The following is a 23,320-nucleotide window of genomic DNA, read 5'->3' as shown; positions in this document are numbered from 1 at the left end:
TTGGCAATCACCGGGTGCTGGCAAGTAATCACCGGACAGGACCCGGTGATTAACAGCCTTGGCCAGTACAGCGGCGCAGGTTGGGCGTGCGCGCGGCCCGCGCATGACTCCTACCGGGAAATGCGAAATCACGTATATATACACGATTTTGCGCACCCCTGCTGCCCTGTAGCAGTATTTCTGCTATAGGGCGGCGGCCAAGTGGTTAACAAGCTGAGGTCAGAAGCTGATTGGCTACCTTGCACAGCTGCACCAGTTTTAATAAATCTACCTCTCAGTATCCCCTCGTAGGCTGGGGTTTAGGAGAAGTTATTGGGGGAAAGGCTTCTACTCCCAAATCTGAGAATCCGAGTACTGAGGGATGCGCACACGTTCTGAGGGGAAGACAGCCTGATGTTTTGTGGCACACTCAGATTCCAAAGATGGAGATGACAGTTGGATTTTGAGTGGTTCGCTCAGGTTATGAGAAGGGAGAAGATGGCCTAACATTGAGGACTGCTCTCAGGTTCTTCAAATAATGCAGCCAAGGAAATTCCTGACTAAGGGCCAGTTCACACCACAAAAAGGTCCTACAGATCTGTTCTGCATGCATTCCTGCATCCACTTTAAGGCATTTCTGGATCCATTTAAGATGCAAATTTTATTCCTTTTTTGGGGGGTCATTTCAATTGCAAGGATCTTAATTTTCATCAAGACAATGCTTCTGAGTCGCTTTTCCTGTCAGATCACTTCTTGTTTATCACTTGGAAGTTTCCTTTGTGTGCTTTGTAGAGAAGATGTCTGCACTGGCAGGCTTATTCATGGTTATGGCCATTGTACTGCTGAGACTTCATGCCCACAAGAGAAGGCGTTATTGGTACATCCACTGTTGATGGAGCAGGAAAGCAAGGGCCAATTTTGGACACTGTATGTAGACCTTCGTTGACATCCGGACAAGTTTTTTTTAACTTTACACTGATGTTAATTTTCAGTTGAAAGAATGATCCTTCAAAGGTCCTTAAGCTCCTGCATTCATTATTAGCTTGCCCATTCCCAAGGGACCTGTGGCATGTTCTTCTACACCTGAAACCCCCGGGCCTTACAAAACACTAATTCAAGATGGCTACATACGTTCTACTGGCAGCTAAACAAACCATAGAAAGAGCGAAAACAACAGTTCATATCCTTTACGGAAGTCCATCGCCACCTAGATTCCTTTCTGGTTAATGAAAACCTCTAGCATTCTTTCAGATACCCATGAGAGATTCCTTACAAACATGGACTCCATGGATTCAACACGCCCATCCTGCTATACCAATAGGCTGTTTTACTTCGCTATAATTTTGGAGGCCCCATAGCCAAGGTTCAAGCACTTTTGACATTCTGCTTTCGATCCTTCCTCTGAGCTCTGAGGAAGAGAGCTCGACTCCCGAAAAGTGTTAGCACTTTCCACTACAGGATTCCTGCTACTTGGGACCGTCAGTTGTGTCTCTCTCTGTTTTTATGACCTATTGGTTTGCAAATATCTATTTGTTTTTATCACAATAAATTTCTTTGTATCACAGTAATGAATGAGGAGAGTGCGCCCTCTCTTATTCTTTTTTTTTTTACTAGTACCAAGACTCCCCTATCTTTGGAGGGCTGCACCTTAGCGAGTAATGCACAAGGAGAGTGCGCCCTCTCTTATTCTTTTTTCTATCCCAACATCTTTCCTATAACAGTAATGTCGTTTTCCAAATATATCTCATTTAACCATCTTTTAATCTATGGATCTATTTGCTTTTAATTCTTTACACATGACACCCCACTTTACAAAGGAGCTCACTGTGTAAGTTTTTCGACAGAGGACAGGACGGCCTCATATAGATACAGTATATGATGATTGTCTCATCCAGTCTGTCCAGTTTTAGCTTGAATTGTTGACCATCTCATGTTTGTTAGCTTCAAACAACCCTAGCTGACCATTCTTAAAATGAGTACCAAGATCAGAAAAATTAAAAATGTATTTTCATTGGTGTTCTTTTTCAGAAAAGTGACAGCTGCCAGTTGGGACATACTCTTTGATGTGGTCTTCTATGGTGATCTCAGGCTGAGGGCTCATTTGTTGCCCTGTAAAATCTATGGGCACATTTAAGTTCAGATAGGAAATTGTGGTATTAAAGAATTTCAAATCCAATGAGAAATCTTTGTTTATTCTCTGACTTTGTGAACGACACTGAGACTTTATCATCAGTAATATGTTAAACTATTGTTATAAAATAAATAACATACTATGGGGTTCATTTACTAAAACTTGAGAGTGCAAATCTGGTGCAGCTCTGCATAGAAACCAATCAGCTTCCAGGTTTTATTGTCAAAGCTTAACTGAACAAGCTGAAGTTAGAAGCTGATTGGCTACCATGTACAGCTGCACCAGATTTTACACTCCCTGGTTTTAGTAATTCAACCCCAGTATGTGTGATACCCTAATTCTCCTCTCTATCAGCCCAACAGGAGCAGACGTTCCGCAGCCACTGTTTTCCTCCAGCCCTGAATGGATCATGGGTGTTTTCTGGTGTAACCTATAGATATGGAGGACACTCTGATGGTGAGTCTGGTAGTGAGGGGTGCAAGGTTCTAAAAGTGAAGAAGACAGTATGATGGTGAGTGGTGCACTCAGGTTCTGTGGAAGGAAAAGACAAAAAAAAAATCTGATGATGAGGGGCTCTCTCAGGTTGTAAAAGAGGGAAGATAGATGGTGAGGGGTGCACTCAGGTTTTGTGGAAGAAGACAGCCTGATGGTGAAGGGTGCACGCAGATTCTAGAAAGGGGAAGACATGGTGAGAGGTGCACTCAGGTTCTAGAAGGGGGAAGACATGCTGATGGTAAAGGGTGCACTCAGGTTCTAGAAGGGGGAAAGGTGCACTCAGGTGCACTCAGGTTCCAGAAGGGGGAAGACATGCTGATGGTGAAAGGTGCACTCAGGTTCTAGAAGGGGGAAGACATGCTGATGGTGAAAGGTGCACTCAGGTTCTAGAAGGAGGAAGACATGCTGATGTTGAGGGGTGTACTTAGGTTCTAGGAGGAAGACATGCTGATGTTGAGGGGTGTACTCAGGTTCTAGAAGGGGTAAGGCATGCTGATGTTGAGGGGTGTACTCAGGTTCTAGAAGGGGTAAGGCATGCTGATGGTGAAGGGTACACTCAGTTTCTAGTAGGGGGAAGACATGCTGATGGTGAAGGGTGCACTCAGGTTCTAGAAGAGGGAAGACATGCTGATGGTGAAGGGTGCACTCAGGTTCTAGAAGAGGGAAGACATGCTGATGGTGAAGGGTGCACTCAGGTTCTAGAAGGGGTAAGACATGCTGATGGTGAGGGGAAGACTCAGGTTCTAGAAGGGGTAAGACATGCTGATGGTGAGGGGTACACTCAGGTTCTAGAAGGGGTAAGACATGCTGATGTTGAGGGGTGCACTCAGGTTCTAGAAGGGGTAAGACATTCTGATGGTGAGGGGTGCACTCAGGTTCTAGAAGGGGTAAGACATGATGATGGTGAGGGGTGCACTCAGGTTCTAGAAGGGGTAAGACATGATGATGGTGAGGGGTGCACTCAGGTTCTAGAAGGGGTAAGACATGCTTACGGTGAGGGGTGCACTCTGGCTTTAACTCTCACAGATTGTCTCATTTGAGAAATCCCTAATCTACTCCTGCTGTGATGAAAAATGTAAAGTTTTTGGAATCCTCTTAATTTTACCAGGATTGATTAACAGTGGAAATGTCTTAAATATCTTTTGCTCATAGTGGAAACCATTGCGGTATGCTGATTTGAATAAGTAACAGCCGCACTGTTTCTAGGTACTCTCATGCAGACTGAGGTGGCAGCCAATTTAGACATACTGTGCAACTGCTATAACAGAAAAGTGGTGGGAAGACTATATACATAGAAATGATTAAAATGTCTATCGAACAGAATTTCTATTTTTCTGACTTAAGTTGTACCTTATAAATGTTTCAGAGATGCTTCAATGAACCCTAAAAGCAACTCATAGGAAGGGGGCAGGGTTCTCCTTTCGGTGCTCAGGAAGTCTCTGATTCAACTGGACATGCCAGTTCCTATATGTTTTAAAAGTGGGCTTGTCTAGCATATTGCTGATGTATAGCATGTGGACTTGTATTATGTTTGGCTCCATTTTTCCTTTCAGGTCTGACTGGATTTCATTTGTGTTACTCGGAGGTTCAACGTATTGTGGTAGGAAAGCTGCACCAAGTGGAAGAGATCCGACACAGCCCATTCTATGCCTTCTCATACTACTATGACCGCGCTGTGGACAGCAGCCTGATTGGTGAGTGCCATGTCTGTGCAGCTTGATAAACCATTCTGTTCTGTTCTCCTAATGCAGCATTTTTGTGATATCAGATTTCGAGAATGGTGGTGTGCTGGAAGTCCGTGACTTTGCCCAAAAAGCAAGAGAAGGTAAAATATGGAGATTTATTAAAGGCTTGTCTTTTTTTTCCCCCCCAAAATATTCTGAAACATGGTTTGGTTGTTTTATGGGTTAGAAACTTGTTACAAACATCTGTCCTGAAGAAAACCCCAATCCCACCAGGCCAATTCTATACATACATCCTCCCTCATTCCTCCCACCACTTCATCCCCCTCAGCCACTTCCTACTGTACCTTTACCCCCTCCCAGATTGTAAGCTCGTAAGAGTAGGGCCCTCTTACCCCTCGTACGTTGTTTGTTGTTGTTGTACTGTGCCATGTATTGTCCCCCCTATTGTACAGCGCTGAGCAAACCCTTTGGCGCTATATAAACTCGTAGTAATAATAATAATACTGTAATGTACACTACTGTAATGTAATGTACACTTGCCAAAAGTATTGGGACACCCCACCAACTCATTGGATTAAGGAGTTCCAATCCCCTCCATGGCCACAGGTGTATAAAATCAAGCCCCTAGCCATGCAGACTGCTTCTACAGACATTTGTGAAAAATGGGTCACTCTCAGGAGCCCACTAAATTCAAGCGTGATACCTTGATAGATTGTCACCTGTGCAATAAGTCCATCCATTACATTTCTGTGCTACTGTTAGTGGTATTATAACAGTGGAAGCAACTGGGAACAGTAGCAACTCTGCCATGAAGCGGTAGGCCATGTAAAATTACAGTGAGGTCAGCGAATGCTGAAGCGCACAGTGCACAGAAGTCACCAACTGTCTACAGAGTCAATAGCTAAAGACCTCCAAACTTGGTGGGGCCTTCAGATTAACACAACAACAGTGCGTAGAGAGCTTCATGGAATGGGTTTCCATTGCCAAACAGCTGCATCCAAGCCTTACATCACCAAGTGCAATGCAAAGCGTTAGATACAGTGGTGTAATGGACGCCGCCACCGGACTCTAGAGCAGTGGAGACGTGTTCTCTGGAGTGAGGAATCGCGCTTCTTTGTCTGGCAATCTGATTGACATGTCTGGGTTTGGTGGTTGCCAGGAGAACGGTACTTGACTGCATTGTGCCAAGTGTAAAGTTTGGTGAAGGGGGGATTATGGGGTGGGGTGGGGTGGGGTTGGCCCCTAGTTCTAGTGAAGGGAACTCTTAAGGCATCAGCATATTAAGACATTTTGGACAATTTAAATCTCCTAACTTTGTGGGAAGAGTTTGGGGATGGCCCCTTCCTGTTCCAACATGACTGCACACCAGTGCACAAAGCAAGGTCCATAAAGACATGGAGGAGCCAGTTTGGGGTGGAGGAACTTGACTGGCCTGCACAGAGTCCTGACCTCAACCCCATAGAACACCTTTGGGATGAATTAGAGTGGAGACTGCGAGCCAGGCCTCCTCCCCCGACATCAGTGCCTGACCTGACAAATGAACTTCTGGAAGAATGGTCAAACCTTCCCATAGACACCCTCCTAAACCTTGTGGACAGCCTTCCCAGAAGAGTTGGATCCGTTATAGCTGAAAAGGGCAGGGCCAACTCAATATTGAACCCTATGAACTAAGACTGGGATGCCATTAAAGTTCATGTGTGTGTAAAGGTAATACTTTGGCAATATATTGTATGTCTGCCCAATCCTGCTTCACAGCAGATTGCATGTGGGTTTTCTTAGTGCTCATCTTGGGTTGATGTAGACCAGATATAGTGAATGCAGGGTCCGGGGAGACCAGATATAGTGAATGCAGGGTCCGGGGAGACCAGATATAGTGAATGCAGGGTCCGGGGAGACCAGATATAGTGAATGCAGGGTCTGGGGAGACCGGATATAGTGAATGCAGGGTCCTGGGTTTAGTAACACTTTAAACAAAACTAGAATGTTAAGCTTTTATACAGTTATTTTACATTTTTCTGTAAGGAGTGGCAGTCACTGCTGTGATCCAAAGTGTGTGTACACTTGATCTTTTAAACACTGTAAACTGCCTTTTAAAGGATAAAGTTCACCTTTGAAACATGTTATATGTTCCACCTATTCTGCAAGGCTACCATCCAGTCTTCAGTTCACACGTTTTCCAAGTTCTACCAGGTGGACATTTCAATCCTGTCTGATGCCAGCTTTAGGTATATAAGATCCTTCAGGCAGCTTTTTTGAGCTTCAGGCGGGTTTTCTGTGTTGCCCACCCCTCACTTGATTTGTTTTTGGATATCCCAAAGGTTTAGGACTCCTATGTCCCTCAATGGACAAGGGAGAAAAGCAGCGTTTTTGTACTCACCCTAAAATCTTTATCTTTGAGTCTATTGAGGGACAAAAGGTACCACCCCTCTGTGTTTATGAATCTTAATATTACTTTGCTACCAAAGTGTGGCATGCTAGTTATACCCTGGGCTGGCCTACAGCTTTTTTTTTTTTTTTTTAATTATTTTGCCAGTGTCCTACTTTCTCTAGGTGGCAATATATCACCAAAGGATTAGGACATCCTGTGTCTCTCAATGGACTCCAAGAAAAGGATTTTATGGTACAAACTTTTCTTTTCGAAAAATGTATTTTTTTTTCTATTACTAACAATAAGAAAAAAAGAAACATAATGTGTACAAAAGCACTATTCATTCTTTGGATCTTGGACTTGAATGTACAGGCTCTAGGGTTCTTATCTGCAGAAAGATTAGGACTTGTGATCCCACCTTTCCATCCATCAGAGGAGTTAAAACAAACCTGTGGAATTAGTTTAGCTAGGGAGTTACCGTATTTTTTGCTCCATAAGACGCACTTTTTTCCCCCAAAAAAGGGGGGAAAATGTCAGTGCGTCTTATGGAGCGAATATAAAGCAGCCGGTACTGTATTTCTGCTGCCACCATGTCAGAATACCGGGCCGGCCGCTCAGCTGTTCTCTCCTGCAGGACCTTACCTGTTCCTCGCTCCAGCGCTGAACAGTCTTCCCGCGCTCGCGTCTGTGACAGCCGGGTGCCTGCTGCGCTTTGTGAATGGTCCGGTGTCTTCTGGGACACATGACAGGTCCCAGAGGGCGCCGGGCCATTCACAAAGCGCAGCGCTTCTCGCGCATGCGCAGTGGGCACCTGGCTGTCACAGAAGCCGGCGCGGGAAGAAGAGGGAAGGACAACTCCGCGAAAGTGGGAGCGGGTACCTGTCAAATTCAGGTACCCGTTCCCCCTCCCTCCCCAAAGGTCCGCAGTCTCTGGTCATCCCCTGCACTGTCTGCAGTCTCTGGTCATCCCCTGTACTGTGTCCGCAGTCTCTGGTCATCCCCTGCACTGTGTCCGCAGTCTGTGGTCATCCCCTGCACTGTGTCCGCAGTCTGTGGTCATCCCCTGCACTGTGTCCGCAGTCTGTGGTCATCCCCTGCACTGTGTCCGCAGTCTGTGGTCATCCCCTGCACTGTGTCCGCAGTCTGTGGTCATCCCCTGCACTGTGTCCGCAGTCTCTGGTCATCCCCTGCACTGTGTCCGCAGTCTCTGGTCATCTCCTGTACTATGTCTGCAGTCCATTGGTTCAGAATATTTTTTTTTCTTGTTTTTCGCCTCTAAAACCTAGGTGCGTCTTATGGAGTGAGAAATACGGTAATTAAAAATACATAAGCAGTGAAATGCACATGCCATACAGACCATTCAATGCCATATACTTTTCCTGTAATCATTGGGCTTGGTAATGCTCCTTCCTACCCTCTTACAAGCCCAAATGACCCTTCAATGTGATGAGTGACATTGATGGCCAATAGGCAGGCTTGGTGGGAGAGGGTGGAGCCTGCAGCTGCTGGAATAGGCTACATGTTCCACAAAGTGAACTTATCCTTTAATTCCCAGTGTTCAACATCATAGCTTATTATCATCTAGCACAGCTTCTGCTGGTGCTGTGTGTACCATCAGGGGCACTTCTTGCATAGCAAAAAAAATGGACAATTTATGAGTTTTAGAAAAAAAACAATTTGTGCATATTTGTACAATCTAAAGGTCAGAAAGGCCAGGAAAAAAAAGTTGTATCAAAGAATTTTCTCTTTAGATGTGAAGAGAACATGTTATGGCAAACTGTCAACTGAATGCATCTTCCCGCAGTGTGTGACCATATGACCAGCGACTCGTCTCACAGCCACTTCTTGTGTATGGACCTGACCTACATCACTGCTCTGCTCAGGGAAGGCTTTGGATTCGAGGATGGAACCATCTTGCAGGTAAATCTGCAATCTTGTTGTTTATTTTATGGTTTTTGTTCCTTCTAAATCACATTTTGGATTTTCATTTCAGCTAACCAAAAAAGTGCGAAATGTGGAGATGAGCTGGACGCTGGGAGCCGCTTTCCACGTGTTGCAGTCCCTTTTACTGTTGTAGTAGCACCAGCAGCGATACCACAACCCCAGTGCCTTATAATGAGTCATATCGCACATCTTGGGATTTAGCCCAAAAACTTTTTTTTTTTTTTTATTATTATAACTAATTTGCTAATGTTACATGGATACAAGAGAGCTCATCATAATTTAATTTTCTTCTCTTACTAGTGTCCTAATCTTGAATAATATGCAATTTGCACTGACCATTTCTAACCAGCTGCTATTTGTTGCAGCCATGATATTTATATAATTAATCTATTAAAATGTAAAAAAGTGCAGTAAATTAAATAATTTATTTGGTAAAGTACTTTGTGTCACTGATGTCTTGTCAGTATTTTAAAGTTTGTGTCGCTGGATGTCAGCCTGAAAAATCTGGCAGTTCAACTGAATTTTTCCCAGTTCTCCAAAGTGTGGCGATTAGCCACAGCAAGTTCCTATTTCAATCTGCATTGTCACAGCCAAGCAAGAAGCACAAGCCTTCTCCATATAGGGTGTTTAAAAAAAACACAGCTGCCCTCCACTGCTACTTCTGCAGGTAGTAACACAATCAATGATGTTCTTCAGACCCAGCTGTGATTATAATATGCACTGACCCTCAGTTCACATCTGTGCAGGTGGTGCTACTGCGGATCTGCACACAAATCTGTGCAGCCACACCACCCGCACAGAGAAATGTGGACCCGCGGGCAGGTGCCATTGATTCTAATGGCACGCTGCGTTTTCCAAAGAAGTGCATGGACTTCTTCCCTGCGTGTCACGTGCATGGGAGTCCATTCATATGAATGGGCTCTTGTGCCCGTGCAAAACTTGGCCCACACTGCCGCATCGTTGTGAACTGGGGGTATAAGCACAGTCATTTTACCTGCAACTCTGCACTCATTTAATGGTTTCATCTGATGTGATATAGCTACAGTCATATGGAAAAAAAATTTTTTAAAATCAATGTAAAACATATTTATTATAAACAAAATATATCAGGAAATGACTGCCCAATAAATTACATATATGGATTGCCATTAGATGAAGCACCATCATCACTTACTGGCGAACGCCATTATCTGTTCCTGGAGGTGACAGAAAGATACAGTTAGATGAGCCCATACACCCCGCCTAGTCACCAACAGCACACTCAATGGGGAAGACAGCCTACCTTTAGAGGTGTCATTGCATTTGTTGCTTGGAGACCAAGAGTGCGCAAAAGAACAACTGGAGGCTGCTTGGTGTTGTATAATCTTTTCAGCAAGTCAATAGCAGCCATTAATGGGAGGTTCTGGCGTTGCCGTTCTGTCTCATATGCCAAGAGATGTCTTGTGGATCCTGACAAATAAAAAACATAAAATGGTTATCTAGATCTATAGAGGTCCCTATAGGATAGCAGACCTGTGTTCAAATTTAATAATGGAAAAGGAAACCAGCACTGCAACCACAGTATAAGGGCTCATGTACACTGCAGCTGCTAAACTGATGTTCAGGAGCCGTTCAGCGTTTTTTTCAGCAGCCCCTGAACTCTCCCTAATGTTTTCCTATGTGTCCGTGTACACATCGTCATTTACAGGCAGTTGAGTCATTTTTTTAACACACCAAACTTACGTTCAGGAGTAGATTTTACAGGCGTTTCAAACACTTGTAAATGGACCCGGAACACCAGCGCAGTCAGTTGCAGGTTTTGCATGAAGGAAAATAATGGTAGAACGTGCCGCATTATGCTCATGATGGGATCCATAGTGAATACAACCAGAAAAGGCAGGTCATCTCAACACATACTGCTCTCTCTGCTTCTACTCTCTCTATTTCTCACAAAATGTCTGAAATAGTTAATTATTTACTATTTCTGGGCATTTGGGAAGCTCTCCTGAGGTTATCTTTTAAAAACACTTCTAACGCGGTAAGCCGGTAACCTACGTTTTCCATCAGTCAGTTTACATCGTTCAGAAGAGTTTTCCAAACGCCCCGTGTACATGAGAAAAAGAGAGGTCTGGTTTTGGACTTGTAGTTCACATGGTCACAACACAAGGGTTTGCAGTACTTCAACAAAGTATATACACACTGCATGGGGTGATGGGAACTGTACAGGGGCACAATGACACTGTGTGAAGTAGTGGTGATTGTACAAGAGCAATCTGATAATAATTGAGAAGAGCACCAGTCTATTCACACATAAAAAATACATAATACAAAGTTCCATTTAGTCAATTTTTCCACTGATAATACAAATAAAGGAAACCATCCCTGAGGGAAAGATAGGGCTGCAATGTGAGAATGATAGCTGCATGGCTGTTGCACTGACTTTGTTTACTTGTTTCAGGTCAGTAACTCAAAATGTATTGAAACCAGAGGATCCAAATAAGTTAGGCACTGTACCTTATTAGAAATGACAGCCCTGTATTTCTCTAAGGAAAGCTTTACTATAAACCACGCCCATATATCCTATCACTCACTCCATACACCACAGCCCTAGCTCTATCCATCATTCTGCAAACCATGCCCCTGTCTCCATCCATCGCTTCATCAGCTACTCACCCCTATCTATTGCTCCATAACCACGCTACTATTTCCATCCATCACTCCATAACCCACTCAGTCCTATCTACATCTATTGCTCCATAAACCACACCCCTATCTCTGTCCATCGCTCCACAAATCATGCCCCATCTCCATCATTCTACAAATCACAACCCCATGTCCATCCATGCCTTCATAAACCATACCCCTACCTGCATTCATCACTCCATAACCCACACACTCCTCTCTCCATCCATCGCTCCATAAACCATGCCCCATCTCCATCCATCATTCTACAAATCACAACCCTATGTCCATCCATGCCTTCATCACTCCATAACACACACATACACCTCCATCCATTGGTCCAAAAACCATGCCCCATCATTCTACAAATCACAACCCTATGTCCATCCATGCCTTCATAAACCGCAAACCTACCTGTATTCATCACTCCATAACCCACACACACTCCTCTCATCGCTCCACAAACCATGCCCCATCTCCATCCATCATTCTACAAATCACAACCCTATGTCCATCCATGCCTTCATAAACCACACACATTCCTCTCTCCATCCATCGCTCCCTAACCCACACACACTCCTCTCTCCATCCATCGCTCCCTAACCCACACACACTCCTCTCTCCATCCATCGCTCCCTAACGCACACACACTCCTCTCTCCATCCATCGCTCCCTAACGCACACACACTCCTCTCTCCATCCATCGCTCCCTAACGCACACACACTCCTCTCTCCATCCATCGCTCCCTAACCCACACACACTCCTCTCTCCATCCATCGCTCCCTAACCCACACACTCCTCTCTCCATCCATCGCTCCCTAACCCACACACACTCCTCTCTCCATCCATCGCTCCCTAACCCACACACACTCCTCTCTCCATCCATCGCTCCCTAACCCACACACACTCCTCTCTCCATCCATCGCTCCCTAACCCACACACACTCCTCTCTCCAACCATCGCTCCCTAACCCACACACACTCCTCTCTCCATCCATCGCTCCCTAACCCACACACACTCCTCTCTCCATCCATCGCTCCCTAACCCACACACACTCCTCTCTCCATCCATCGCTCCCTAACCCACACACACTCCTCTCTCCATCCATCGCTCCCTAACCCACACACACTCAAACAAACCCATACCTCCATCCATCGCTCTGAAAACCATGTCTCCATCACCATACAGCAAGCCATATCTCTTGGACAGATACAACTGACATATCCGCACTGCAGTTACCTAAATCTCGTCCATCAAATGCAGCGCTGCTCAGATGATTGAGTAAACTGGCCACATCAGCGAAGCCCATGTTCACTCCCTGTCCCGCCAGTGGGTGGACTCTGTGTGCGGCGTCTCTAAAAAGCAACATACAACATTCTTAGTTTTACACACCATCTAATAACCAGGGATGTTTAATAACATACTGATATCACCTCTCCCTATTAAATAAATATTATTTCATCTATTGATGTCTCCTCACCCAATTAAAGCAACCCGCTGACGCACATATTCGGTGGCGTGACCTAATCCCAGCGGAAAAGCAGCCCTACTCTTCTCACCGACACCAGAGACACTGGGAGGAAGCTGGCGTGCAGGGGTTCCACTCGGCATGAGGAGAGATAGGACTGAGCGGAGCATGGAGTTGGCAGAGGAGATGAATTCTGAGTGGTGCTCGCTGCTCCACTGTGAAAAAGCAAAAAGACAGAAGATGGCAACAATCAATGTTTAAAGTATTTGTAAACCCCAATGATGGGCTTCTCTTTTCTGTTCCACTCTGGTCTGTTAAATATACCAAAAGTAATTTGTTATATCATTTTGAGAAGTGCAAAAAAATATAGGTTTATCTGCTAGAAATCTAGTACTGTCCTGTCTCAAACGTTATCAGAAAGTGTATTAAGACTGCAGAATACCTCCTGCTTGTTATGTTATGGAGAAGAGGTGAGGGGGAGGTCTTCAGCAGTCTTAATACACTTCATGTCCTAGACCAGCAATGGGCAAACTACGGCCCGGCGGACCTTTTAATCCGGCCCGCGGAGCGTGATACGGTCAGGATGGCTGTCAGGATGTGTGTAGGCGGGGCAGCGTGACGAACGTGAGGGGAGCTAGGCTCCTCTCACAGTCCGCCCTGAAGACCGGAACGGCGCGGGAACACGGCGAGAGGAACGCGCGGAGCAAAGGTAAGTAAATTGACACAGGGGGCACTTGGGGACTTAATATGGGGGATGAATTAATATGGGGAATGAATTACTATATGGGGGATGAATTACTATGCTTACTATGGGGGAATATTACTATACTTACTATGGATGACACATACACATCATTCATCTACTCTTGGTCCGGCCCCCGGGTCCAATATATGAACCCATTGCGGCCCTCAAGTCAAAAGGTTTGCCCACCCCTGTCCTAGACTCTAGACTAGAGTAACAAACACAGCTTCTCCATAGATACAGTATAATGACTGAGCATTGTCAGGAAATGTGTTATTGGTAGGGTCACCAGGTGAAAAAAAAAAAAAAAAAAAAAGGATACAGCCTGAAGAAAGAAAACTAATGCAGCCACTACATCTGAGGACTAGACATTTACAATATATTGTATGTTAAAAGGCAACTCACAACCACTGCAAGGCATCAAGTTCCTCAATTTCTTAATTGCTATACACTGTATGTATTTCCAGTGTTGGAAATTCCATGAATCAGAGAAGAGCTGCACTTTAAAAAGCTAGCTTGGTGTGTGCCTTACACATGGAACTGCAAATGTAAGCAGAATTCTTTCTATTACAATGCTAAAAGTGGAATCGAATCCAGTCCACTATGCTGGCCGGCTTCGCATTATCTATTGTAAAGCTTGAAATGGACTGGAAGTATACAATCATTGCAATGCTTCAATTTATTTTAAAAAATGTACTTACGAAAGCTGAATTGACAGCATCAACAAAGGTTTCATCATCCATCTTAAGAAGTTCAGCAGCATGTTCAGGAGACGTGGACCAGACTAATGAACTACAACTATCTGAAAGCTGTCAGGAGGAAGCAATGATTTGGATGGTCAGGAAACTTGCAGTGCAAGAAAAACAAGAGCAGCTATAGATGAAGAGAAGACATACACGATAGATGAACCACAATCAGTAAAGTGCTGAGCACACTGGAAGAGGACATTGAGAGTCTGGCAGCCACCAGGGGCATTCTAGAGACTATCACCTGGTCCAAGCTACATGACTGAACATAACTTTTTTTTCCCCTAACCAGTTAAATAGGTAAAAGAAAAGATGACAGAATGACCATGGCTATTCCACAACAAAACAGACAAATACACACAACTTACAGGGAGAAGAGCAATGGGACCAGTGGGAAGGAACCTCTGCCAGGCTACATTGTTGTCGGTGAGCTACACGAAATGAACATACAAACAGACATAAACACTCCAGCTGAGGGGTCATTGTAGGATAATGAGAGATAAACACAAAGTATACAGAGGCCATCTTGCATGGCTAAAAACACTCACTACAAGAATGTTTATATGACATCATTATTCTTTGTGCCAACTACTGTGCTCTGAGATAGCATGCCAACCTAACATCATGTCTACTAGCTCTCCAGGGTCCTCCCCTTCAGAGTATACTGACCTCACAGATATCATGTCTACTAGCTCCCCGAGGTCTTCCCTCCTCTAGAGTACACTGACCTAACAGACAATTTTTCAAGCTTTCCAGGGTCTTCCCTCAGCTAGAGACTAAATGAACTTTATAGGCACCATTTTTGTATAAAATTTCCATTAACAAGTCACATAGATAGAACAATGCTTTCTAAAATATGATACCCAATAAGTACCACAGTTAACAACGGTGCGATTTGATGTTGTTAACTGTGGTACTTAATGGGTATCATATTTTAGAAATCATTGTTAATTGTTATATCTATGTGACTTGTTAATAAAGAGTATAGAAATTTTATACAAGAATTGTGTCTAAATGCCTATAAGGTCCATTTAGTCTCTAATATATTCTTGATATGCTTTTTCAGGATGTGGTACATGTATGAGTTTTTGATCCATGATACACCCTATGGACACACCCTTAATCTACTTCCCTCAACTAGAGCGTACAGACCTAACAGTCCTCACATCTACTAGCTCCCCGAAGGTCTTCCCTCCACTACAGTATTCTGACGTAACAAACATGTCTACTCTTTCTCCACTAGAGTATACTGACTTAACAGATATCATGTCTACTAGCACTCCAGCGTCTTCCCTCCAGTAGACTATGCTGACCCAACAGATCTCACATCTACTAGCTCCCCGAGGTCTTCCCTCCTCTAGAGTATGCTGACCTAACAGACATCATGTCTACTAGCTTTCCGAGGTTTTCCCTCAAGAATATACTGACCTAACAGACATGTCTACTAGCTCCCCGAGGTCTTCCCTCCAGTAGAGTATTCTGACCTAACAAGCATCAGGTCTACTAGCTCTCCACTAGAGTATACTGACCTAACAAACAACAAGTCTACTAGAGTACACAGATCTAACATCTACTAGCTCCCCGAGGTCTTCCCTCCAGTAGAGTATTCTGATGTAACAAACATGTCTACTATTTCTCCACTAGAGTAAACTGACTTAACAGATATCATGTCTACTAGCACTCCAGTGTCTTCCCTCCATTAGACTATGCTGACTCAACAGATCTCACATCTACTAGCTCCCTGAGGTCTCCCCTCCTCTAGAGTATTTTGACCTAACAAGCATCATGTCTACTAGTTCTCCTCTAGAGTATACTGACCTAACAGACATCATGACTACTAGAGTATACAGACCTCACATCTACTAGCTCCCCGAGGTCTTCCCTCCTCTAGAGTATGCTGACCTAACAGACATCATGTCTACTAGCTTTCCGAGGTTTTCCCTCAATACACTGACCTAACAGACATGTCTACTAGCTCCCCAAGGTCTTCCCTCCTCTAGAGTATTCTGACCTAACAAACATCATGTCTGCTAGCGCTCCCAGGTCTTCCCTCCACTATACTATACTGATCTACCAGACCTCATGTCTACTAGCTTTCTAAAGGGCTTCCCTCCTCTACTGTAGGCTGATATAACAAACATGTCTACTAGCAATAAATTACCATTCACTCCTAGAACACATCATGCATGTCCTCAGTCAATACGTTTTTAGAAGGTAAAAAGCCAACACCTATGGTGTTTATTTCCATCCCTAATCCGAGAGAACCTCCTCCCATGTCATGTACAACCTCCGAACCCTATATCCACTGCAACCTCATCATATGTCCATGCAACCTAATTGTGCATTCATTGGAAACTTTTTAATGTGGCTAAAGCTGGCCATAAATGGATTGAATCTTGGCTGGTTCACCAGGGACCTGCCGAGACTGGAGCCATCTATGGGCAGGCTGGTCACACGGACGTCAATTCATCGATCAACTTCAGAACAACCAGCTTGTGGGATTTTTTTGCAGGTGATTACTGCCGGTGGCTATAGCCACCAGCAGTGATCATTGCACTCTTCCTGCAAAATACAACAGTGCTGCAGGAGGGATTCCCCCATCAACACTGTTTGTGTTGATGGGGGAATCAAGTGACTCTTTCTTGCAACCCATGGTAGCAGGAAAGAATATTGCATCTTTTACTTGCATAAATCTCATTCTGTTTCATCAAATGAATGGACTTCCGTTAGACGTGGTTAGATCCAAATGAATGCCACATTATCCATTAATGGCCATATTCATACTGCTCCCAGTAACGGCTACCCTCTAGTGGCCACAAACTAATATTCTCAGTGCGGACTGAGGCTGTCCTGCAGATGTAAAGCACTTCACTCACCTCAGACAGCTGCAGAGTAGCAACTACAGCAACATGGTTGTAACTCCACTTAATGGTTTTCATCCCGGCTGTGCTACGGACCATAGAGTTCTGTCCATCTGCTCCAATCTAGCAGGATGAATTATAAAATGATGGGTGGGGTTTAAGACGGTGGGGAAAGTGGGGTGGTCTGTAATGGGAAACAGAGATCCTCACCAGAAGTCTTGTGTGCAGTTTCTGTCCATCTGCCAACTGTATCTGCACCCAGCTGCTTCCCTCCTCATCGTGGTAAGGTGCTGGCCAGGTGTAGTTCACAGCCCGACTCCGGTAGAGGACCTCAATGCGATCTGTATGTATATAGTTAAGAAAATAACAACTGACCCCGACGGCAAAGCTGAATAAGGAAACAGTGGTGTTATCACACTGCCAATGTAGTGTTGCAGAGGTGTGCAATTCATAAGAGTGCGAAATCAGAAGGATCACGTTTTCCGAGTTCCATTTAAAGTTGAATTCCAGGAATTCAGCTCCTTTGTAAAAGTGAAGGCACACTAGGGGTAAAGTCCAAAGAGGTGCATGACATCTCTTGGGCTTCTCTCTATTATTTACATTTGACAGTTTTATTGCACTCCCGAAAGATGTCTATTGCTGTGTTTCCAGGAGCCTGACGCTGATGATTCAGGTCTAAGCATCTTCAACATTGGAGTTGGTGCACCTGCTATGCCTGCCCCATCACAGAAGTCTTTGTATTATTTGAATTTATTCACAAAATACAAAGGCTTCTTTGACTGTGCAGCAGAGGGGCAGGAAGGGCATAGCTACTCTGTGTGCCACCTTCTCCTCTCTCACAGCCCCGAATGTCTGAGTATACTTTGGCACAACCATAAACTTGTCAGATATAAAATATCAGAGTGAAGCCCATGAGATGTCATGTAGCTCCTTGGACTTAACTCAAAATGTTATAAGATATCTTCCTGCGCCTAGTGAGACACTCTACTACAGGTACTATCCTGCTGCTGTGCAATGTGAACAACACAAATATATGAAAAAATAAAATAACAGCGCAAAACATAGACCTCTACATAAAATCAAAAAAGTGCAAAAAAAATTTTTTGTAAAACAAAATACAATTTAAATGGTGCAGTCCATCAAATTCTTATATAAATAGTGAAATCCATCAAAATAAACTAAAGTTCAAAAATATTCAAAAATATATGTGCAAAAAAAGAAGAAAAAAAAAAAAGAAAGAAATCTTTTCACATTCTTCTTGTAAAGAAACTTCCACCTTCCACCCGTGAAAACCAATATCAAATGCACTCACCAGATATAGGTGAATAAAACGCCTTTTAGGAATTTTATGGGATCCTACACCCTCTTTCGTATCCACTCTATAGGAATCCTCTCCTCCAACATGGGCTCCACCATCCGACCAGGGAGAAAAAAATCTCAAATAGTGTGATATTGTAAGACACCATTTCATATGTGAAATCAAGGATTAAGGCCACTCACATTAATTTCACTTTAAAAAGGCATATTTATTAAGGCAAGCTTCTCTCCAGATGAACAGTAGATGCAAGGTAACCTCTCACAGAATCTCACATCACAGTCCCAGGTTCCAGCAGAAGCTCCACAGAGACCACACATATATAAATCCCACAAAAATGGCCGCTGGAACGCACCACTCAGCGTGCGCTCCACTCACCGGAAGTGACGTCGGACATGCAAAATAAAACCGGAAATGCGTCAACGCGTTTCGCCCCTCCCACAGGGCGTTCTCAAGACAATCATTTCCTGTTTGAAGCTCCCTTATATACCCAACTGGGACCCACCCCTCCGTTGTGATAGGTCTAAACCCTCCCCGGGATTATCAAAACAAACCACTCCTCCTGTGATGTAACGTGAGAATCCTTTACACATGAGGTCTATGCCTACATAATTCAGAATACTTATTAGAACCATTAGATTATCTCCCAAAAGCGACATGTGTAAACCACATGCCACCAGTGGGAAAACACGAATGTATTTTAAATTTTAAAACAATACCTCAAAAATACAAAAACTTTCTTTAATAAATAAGCAATGAAATAACAATTTTAAAATTAAAATAAAATAATTTATGAAGAATAATATAATAAAAATAAAAATAAAAAATGAAATATAAAATATAATAAAAATAAAAATAAAAATAAAAATAAAATAAAAATAAAAATAAAAATAAAAATAAAAAAATAAAAATAAAAATAAAAATAAAAATGAAAAAATAAAATAAAAATAAAAATAAAATTAAAATTAAAATAAAATAAATGAGAATGCAAATTCATCAAGAAATGAAGTATATATAGGAATGGAAATACTATGCTATTACCAATTAGACAGATAACAATTGATGTCTATGTCTGAATTCAACCCTTTAGGGTACAAAGATCCTAATTGAAAGATCCATTTTGTTTCATTCTGCGAGATACTTTTGACCATATCTCCCCCCCTCCAGTGGGGAAAAATCCGATCAATCCCGCAGAATTTCAAACACGATGGATCTCTATTATGGCACATTCTGAAATGATAAGAAAGACTATGATGTTTAAATCCTTTTTTGATATTTCTAATGTGTTCACCCAATCTCACCGACAATTTCCTGGACGTTCTACCTACGTATTGCAGGTGACAAGAACACTCCAGCAAATACGTAACAAAAGAACTGTCACAAGATATAAAATTATTTATTTTATAAGAGGAACCTGTAGAGCAAGAATGAAACGAATCATATCTCCTCTTAGTGTCTCCTTTCATGTTTCTACATGCCAAACACCTATTACATTTATAAAACCCCACAGTGTCCAAAAAAGTTGCCTTTTTCTTCGGAATATCTGGGACATTTTTTGCCAACTTCATTCTCAGTGTGGGTGGTTTTCTGTAGACAAAAGACGGTTTCTCCGGTATTACATCATGGAGAACCTCATCCCTCTTCAGTATTGACCAGTGTTTCCTTATGATTTTCTCAATAACCTTATATTGATTTGAGTAACCCGTAATAAAAGCCAATTCACCTGTTTTCTTTTTCTTCTTTCTATTTGTTAATAATTCATCTCTATTCATCATCCCCACTTGATTCATTGCACCCATTAGAATATTTTCTTCATAACCTTTTTCTCTGAATCTTTCCAGCAATATGTTGGCTTGCTCTTGAAATGTTTTGTTGTCATCACAATTCCTTTTAAGTCTAATGAGTTGACTTTTGGGAACAGACCTCAACCAATTTCTATGATGACAACTGTGGATTGGGATGTAAGCATTCCTATCCACTTGTTTAAAGTATGTTTTTGTATAAAGATGGTCCCCCTGTCTATAGATGACTAAATCAAGAAAGTCTATAGATTCCATGCCGATATGATTGGTAAAAGTGATGTTATAAGGATTACACTCCATTCCACGGATGTACTCCTCTAAACCATTCCTGGTTCCCTTCCAAATTATCACGATGTCATCTATAAACCTTCTAAAGAGTATTAAATTCTCATTTATATGTTGAAATATAGCCTTATCTTCCCACATACTCATGAAAAGGTTGGCTACTGATGGAGCATACTTTGCTCCCATCGCAACTCCAGTACACTGCCTGTAATAACTGTTGGAATGCCAAAAATAATTGTTTGACATTGCTAGATCAAGACAATCTAGCAAAAAATCGATTTGGTCAGTTTTTAAACCCGATTTTTTCTCCAAAGCCCACCTCACTGCTGTTAAAGCATCCTCATGTCTAATGTTGGTATATAATGCATTAACATCAACACTGGCCAAAACACAGTTATCTTTCATCCTTATTTTTTTCAAAACTGAGATCAAATCCCCACTATCTTTTAGGTAAGATGGAAAACCTGATACCAGGGGTTGTAAGAAATCATCCACATATTCCCCTAATCTCGAAAACAATGAATCAATCCCATTAACAATGGGTCTTCCAGGGGGTTTTAATAGACTTTTGTGAATCTTGGGTAATTGGTATATAACAGGTGTAACAGGTGCTTTAGGTACCAAATATCTCGCTTCTTTTTTGTTTAGAAAACCTTCTTTAACACCTCTTTTCACTAATTTCATTAATTTATTCTTATAGCTTTTTAAAGGGTTACCTCTCAATTTCTCATATGTATTTACATCACCCACCAATCTATTCAATTCTTCATAGTAATCATTCCTATTCAACACTACCACCCCTCCTCCTTTATCTGCTGATCTTATTACAATATTATTATTTTTTTCTAATTGTTGGATTCCTCTGATTAGATCATGCTTATTCCTCTTATTTGGAACAGATATTACCTCCAAATCATGTTCTACCATCTTTTTAAATGTATCTATACAACAATTATTCCCCACTTTTGGGTTGAACACAGACTTGTTCCTCAAATTGGTGTGCTTGTAAAACTCTTCATTCCCATCATTGCTTATTATTCCATCCTTCTGAGAATCAATAACATTAAGTTTGGAGTGTTTACTCCAATATTTTTTTAAATTGAGTTTTCTAATAAATCTATGAAGATCTATGTAAGTTTCCAATTTATTTAATTTTTTATCGGGTGCATATTTCAGACCCAATGCTAAAACCCTCAATTCATCTTCTTTTAAGATATATTCACTTAAATTAAAAATTCCTTCATTTACATTGACCTTTTCCTTTTTCCTTTTACCTCCTCTGCATCCCCTGTATTTCTTCCTTCCCAATAGGGGTCCTGATAGTTTGGGTCCTGATAGTTTTGATAATTCTGATAATTGGGAGGTGGTTTCCATCCACCCCTCCCCCCTCTGTTTGGGTAATACTGACCCCCTCTCCCTCTCGGATTGAAAAATCCTCTTGGATTCCCCCCTCTCCATGGCGGTCCCACAAAACCTCCTCTTGGAAAAACCTTTCCCTCATATTGATGATTATATGGGGATCCCATTAAAGGTCCAAATCTATTATATGTGGGCACCCCATGGTAGGAAGTAGGATTCTCATCCATATTTTTCTTAGGGGAAGAGTTCTTTTGTGTATTTTTAGAAAAAGCAACAGTAGCTGCCTTAGTCTTCACTCCAGATGATCCCAAATTGGAACCTAGATCTTTAATTTCCCCCTCAACTGAAGAATTTCTAGAATCATCGGTTCCCTTACTATTTTCATCCTGCCACTTATAAACATTTAGGGATTTGTAGTCCTGTATATCTCTACTATATTTCTTGATTTTCTTCTTTTTGGTATCCTCATCTACTTTGTTAATATATTCTTGAGTTAATTTTGCCTTTTCTTTAAAATCCATTGATTCACTGAAAGGGGCCATTTTCTCCTTTAAATTATAAATTATTTCTTCCAAAATTTTAAGTTTCCTTTTTCTTCTTTGTACAATTAATTCCATAAGTTTTTTCTCAACCTGGTTGAAAAATGAGAACCACTCCTCATCCAACTCTTTACCCACAAGACCATCACTGGGAGCAATTTCCCATCTGAGCCTTCTTGGGGTGATTCCTTCCTTAATATATTTTTCAAGTGTCACCACATCCCACCACGCCCTCACCTGTTTGTCCAAAGAATTTTTAAGTGTTCTAAAATCCTTCGACAAATCAGTATTCTCCACAGTATGTGAAAAAATGTCTTCTACATTGACCCTTTTTGAAGACACAAAACTAAATAAATCCATGGCTGCAGGATCAGGTAAACAGATGAAATATGTAAAAAATACTATAACCTCTGAACACAAAAATTATAAGATATCTTCCTGCGCCTAGTGAGACACTCTACTACAGGTACTATCCTGCTGCTGTGCAATGTGAACAACACAAATATATGAAAAAATAAAATAACAGCGCAAAACATAGACCTCTACATAAAATCAAAAAAGTGCAAAAAAAATTTTTTGTAAAACAAAATACAATTTAAATGGTGCAGTCCATCAAATTCTTATATAAATAGTGAAATCCATCAAAATAAACTAAAGTTCAAAAATATTCAAAAATATATGTGCAAAAAAAGAAGAAAAAAAAAAAAAGAAAGAAATCTTTTCACATTCTTCTTGTAAAGAAACTTCCACCTTCCACCCGTGAAAACCAATATCAAATGCACTCACCAGATATAGGTGAATAAAACGCCTTTTAGGAATTTTATGGGATCCTACACCCTCTTTCGTATCCACTCTATAGGAATCCTCTCCTCCAACATGGGCTCCACCATCCGACCAGGGAGAAAAAAATCTCAAATAGTGTGATATTGTAAGACACCA

At 42.1% G+C, this 23,320-nt stretch overlaps 2 protein-coding genes across 5 annotated transcripts in view; one reads left to right on the top strand and one right to left on the bottom strand.

Annotated features, from left to right (window-relative positions):
* ENTPD5 (ectonucleoside triphosphate diphosphohydrolase 5) overlaps positions 1-9,041 on the top strand; it is a 47,412-nt gene extending 38,371 nt beyond the window's left edge. For 3 of the 4 annotated variants that reach the window (XM_089658923.1, XM_089658921.1, XM_089658922.1), the window contains 5 exons: positions 2,465-2,566; positions 4,159-4,299; positions 4,374-4,430; positions 8,463-8,578; positions 8,652-9,041. In XM_089658923.1, coding sequence (XP_089515049.1) covers positions 2,465-2,566; positions 4,159-4,299; positions 4,374-4,430; positions 8,463-8,578; positions 8,652-8,735 — 500 coding nt within the window. In that variant the 3' untranslated portion in view covers positions 8,736-9,041. Of the gene's footprint in view, positions 1-2,464; positions 2,567-4,158; positions 4,300-4,373; positions 4,431-8,409; positions 8,579-8,651 lie in introns of all 4 variants that reach the window. The other variant, XR_016307779.1, reaches the window with a different exon arrangement.
* A 632-nt stretch (positions 9,042-9,673) lies between these two features.
* Positions 9,674-23,320, bottom strand: part of COQ6 (coenzyme Q6, monooxygenase) — a 29,087-nt gene continuing 15,440 nt past the window's right edge. Inside the window, exons 6-13 of the mRNA XM_089658920.1 lie at positions 17,292-17,422; positions 17,097-17,204; positions 14,589-14,651; positions 14,176-14,283; positions 12,745-12,947; positions 12,504-12,619; positions 9,885-10,051; positions 9,674-9,798 (exon numbers count right to left, since the gene is read on the bottom strand). Of these exons, the coding sequence (XP_089515046.1) occupies positions 9,769-9,798; positions 9,885-10,051; positions 12,504-12,619; positions 12,745-12,947; positions 14,176-14,283; positions 14,589-14,651; positions 17,097-17,204; positions 17,292-17,422 (926 nt within the window). The 3' untranslated portion in view covers positions 9,674-9,768. The remainder of the gene's footprint in view (positions 9,799-9,884; positions 10,052-12,503; positions 12,620-12,744; positions 12,948-14,175; positions 14,284-14,588; positions 14,652-17,096; positions 17,205-17,291; positions 17,423-23,320) is intronic.

This window comes from Staurois parvus, unplaced genomic scaffold (assembly GCF_062004578.1).
Source record: "Staurois parvus isolate SC_StPar_1 unplaced genomic scaffold, SC_StPar_1.0 ptg001112l, whole genome shotgun sequence".
Taxonomy (NCBI): domain Eukaryota; kingdom Metazoa; phylum Chordata; class Amphibia; order Anura; family Ranidae; genus Staurois; species Staurois parvus.
The sequence above is the reverse complement of the archived record's forward strand: the minus strand, read 5'-3'. Positions and strand labels throughout refer to the sequence as shown.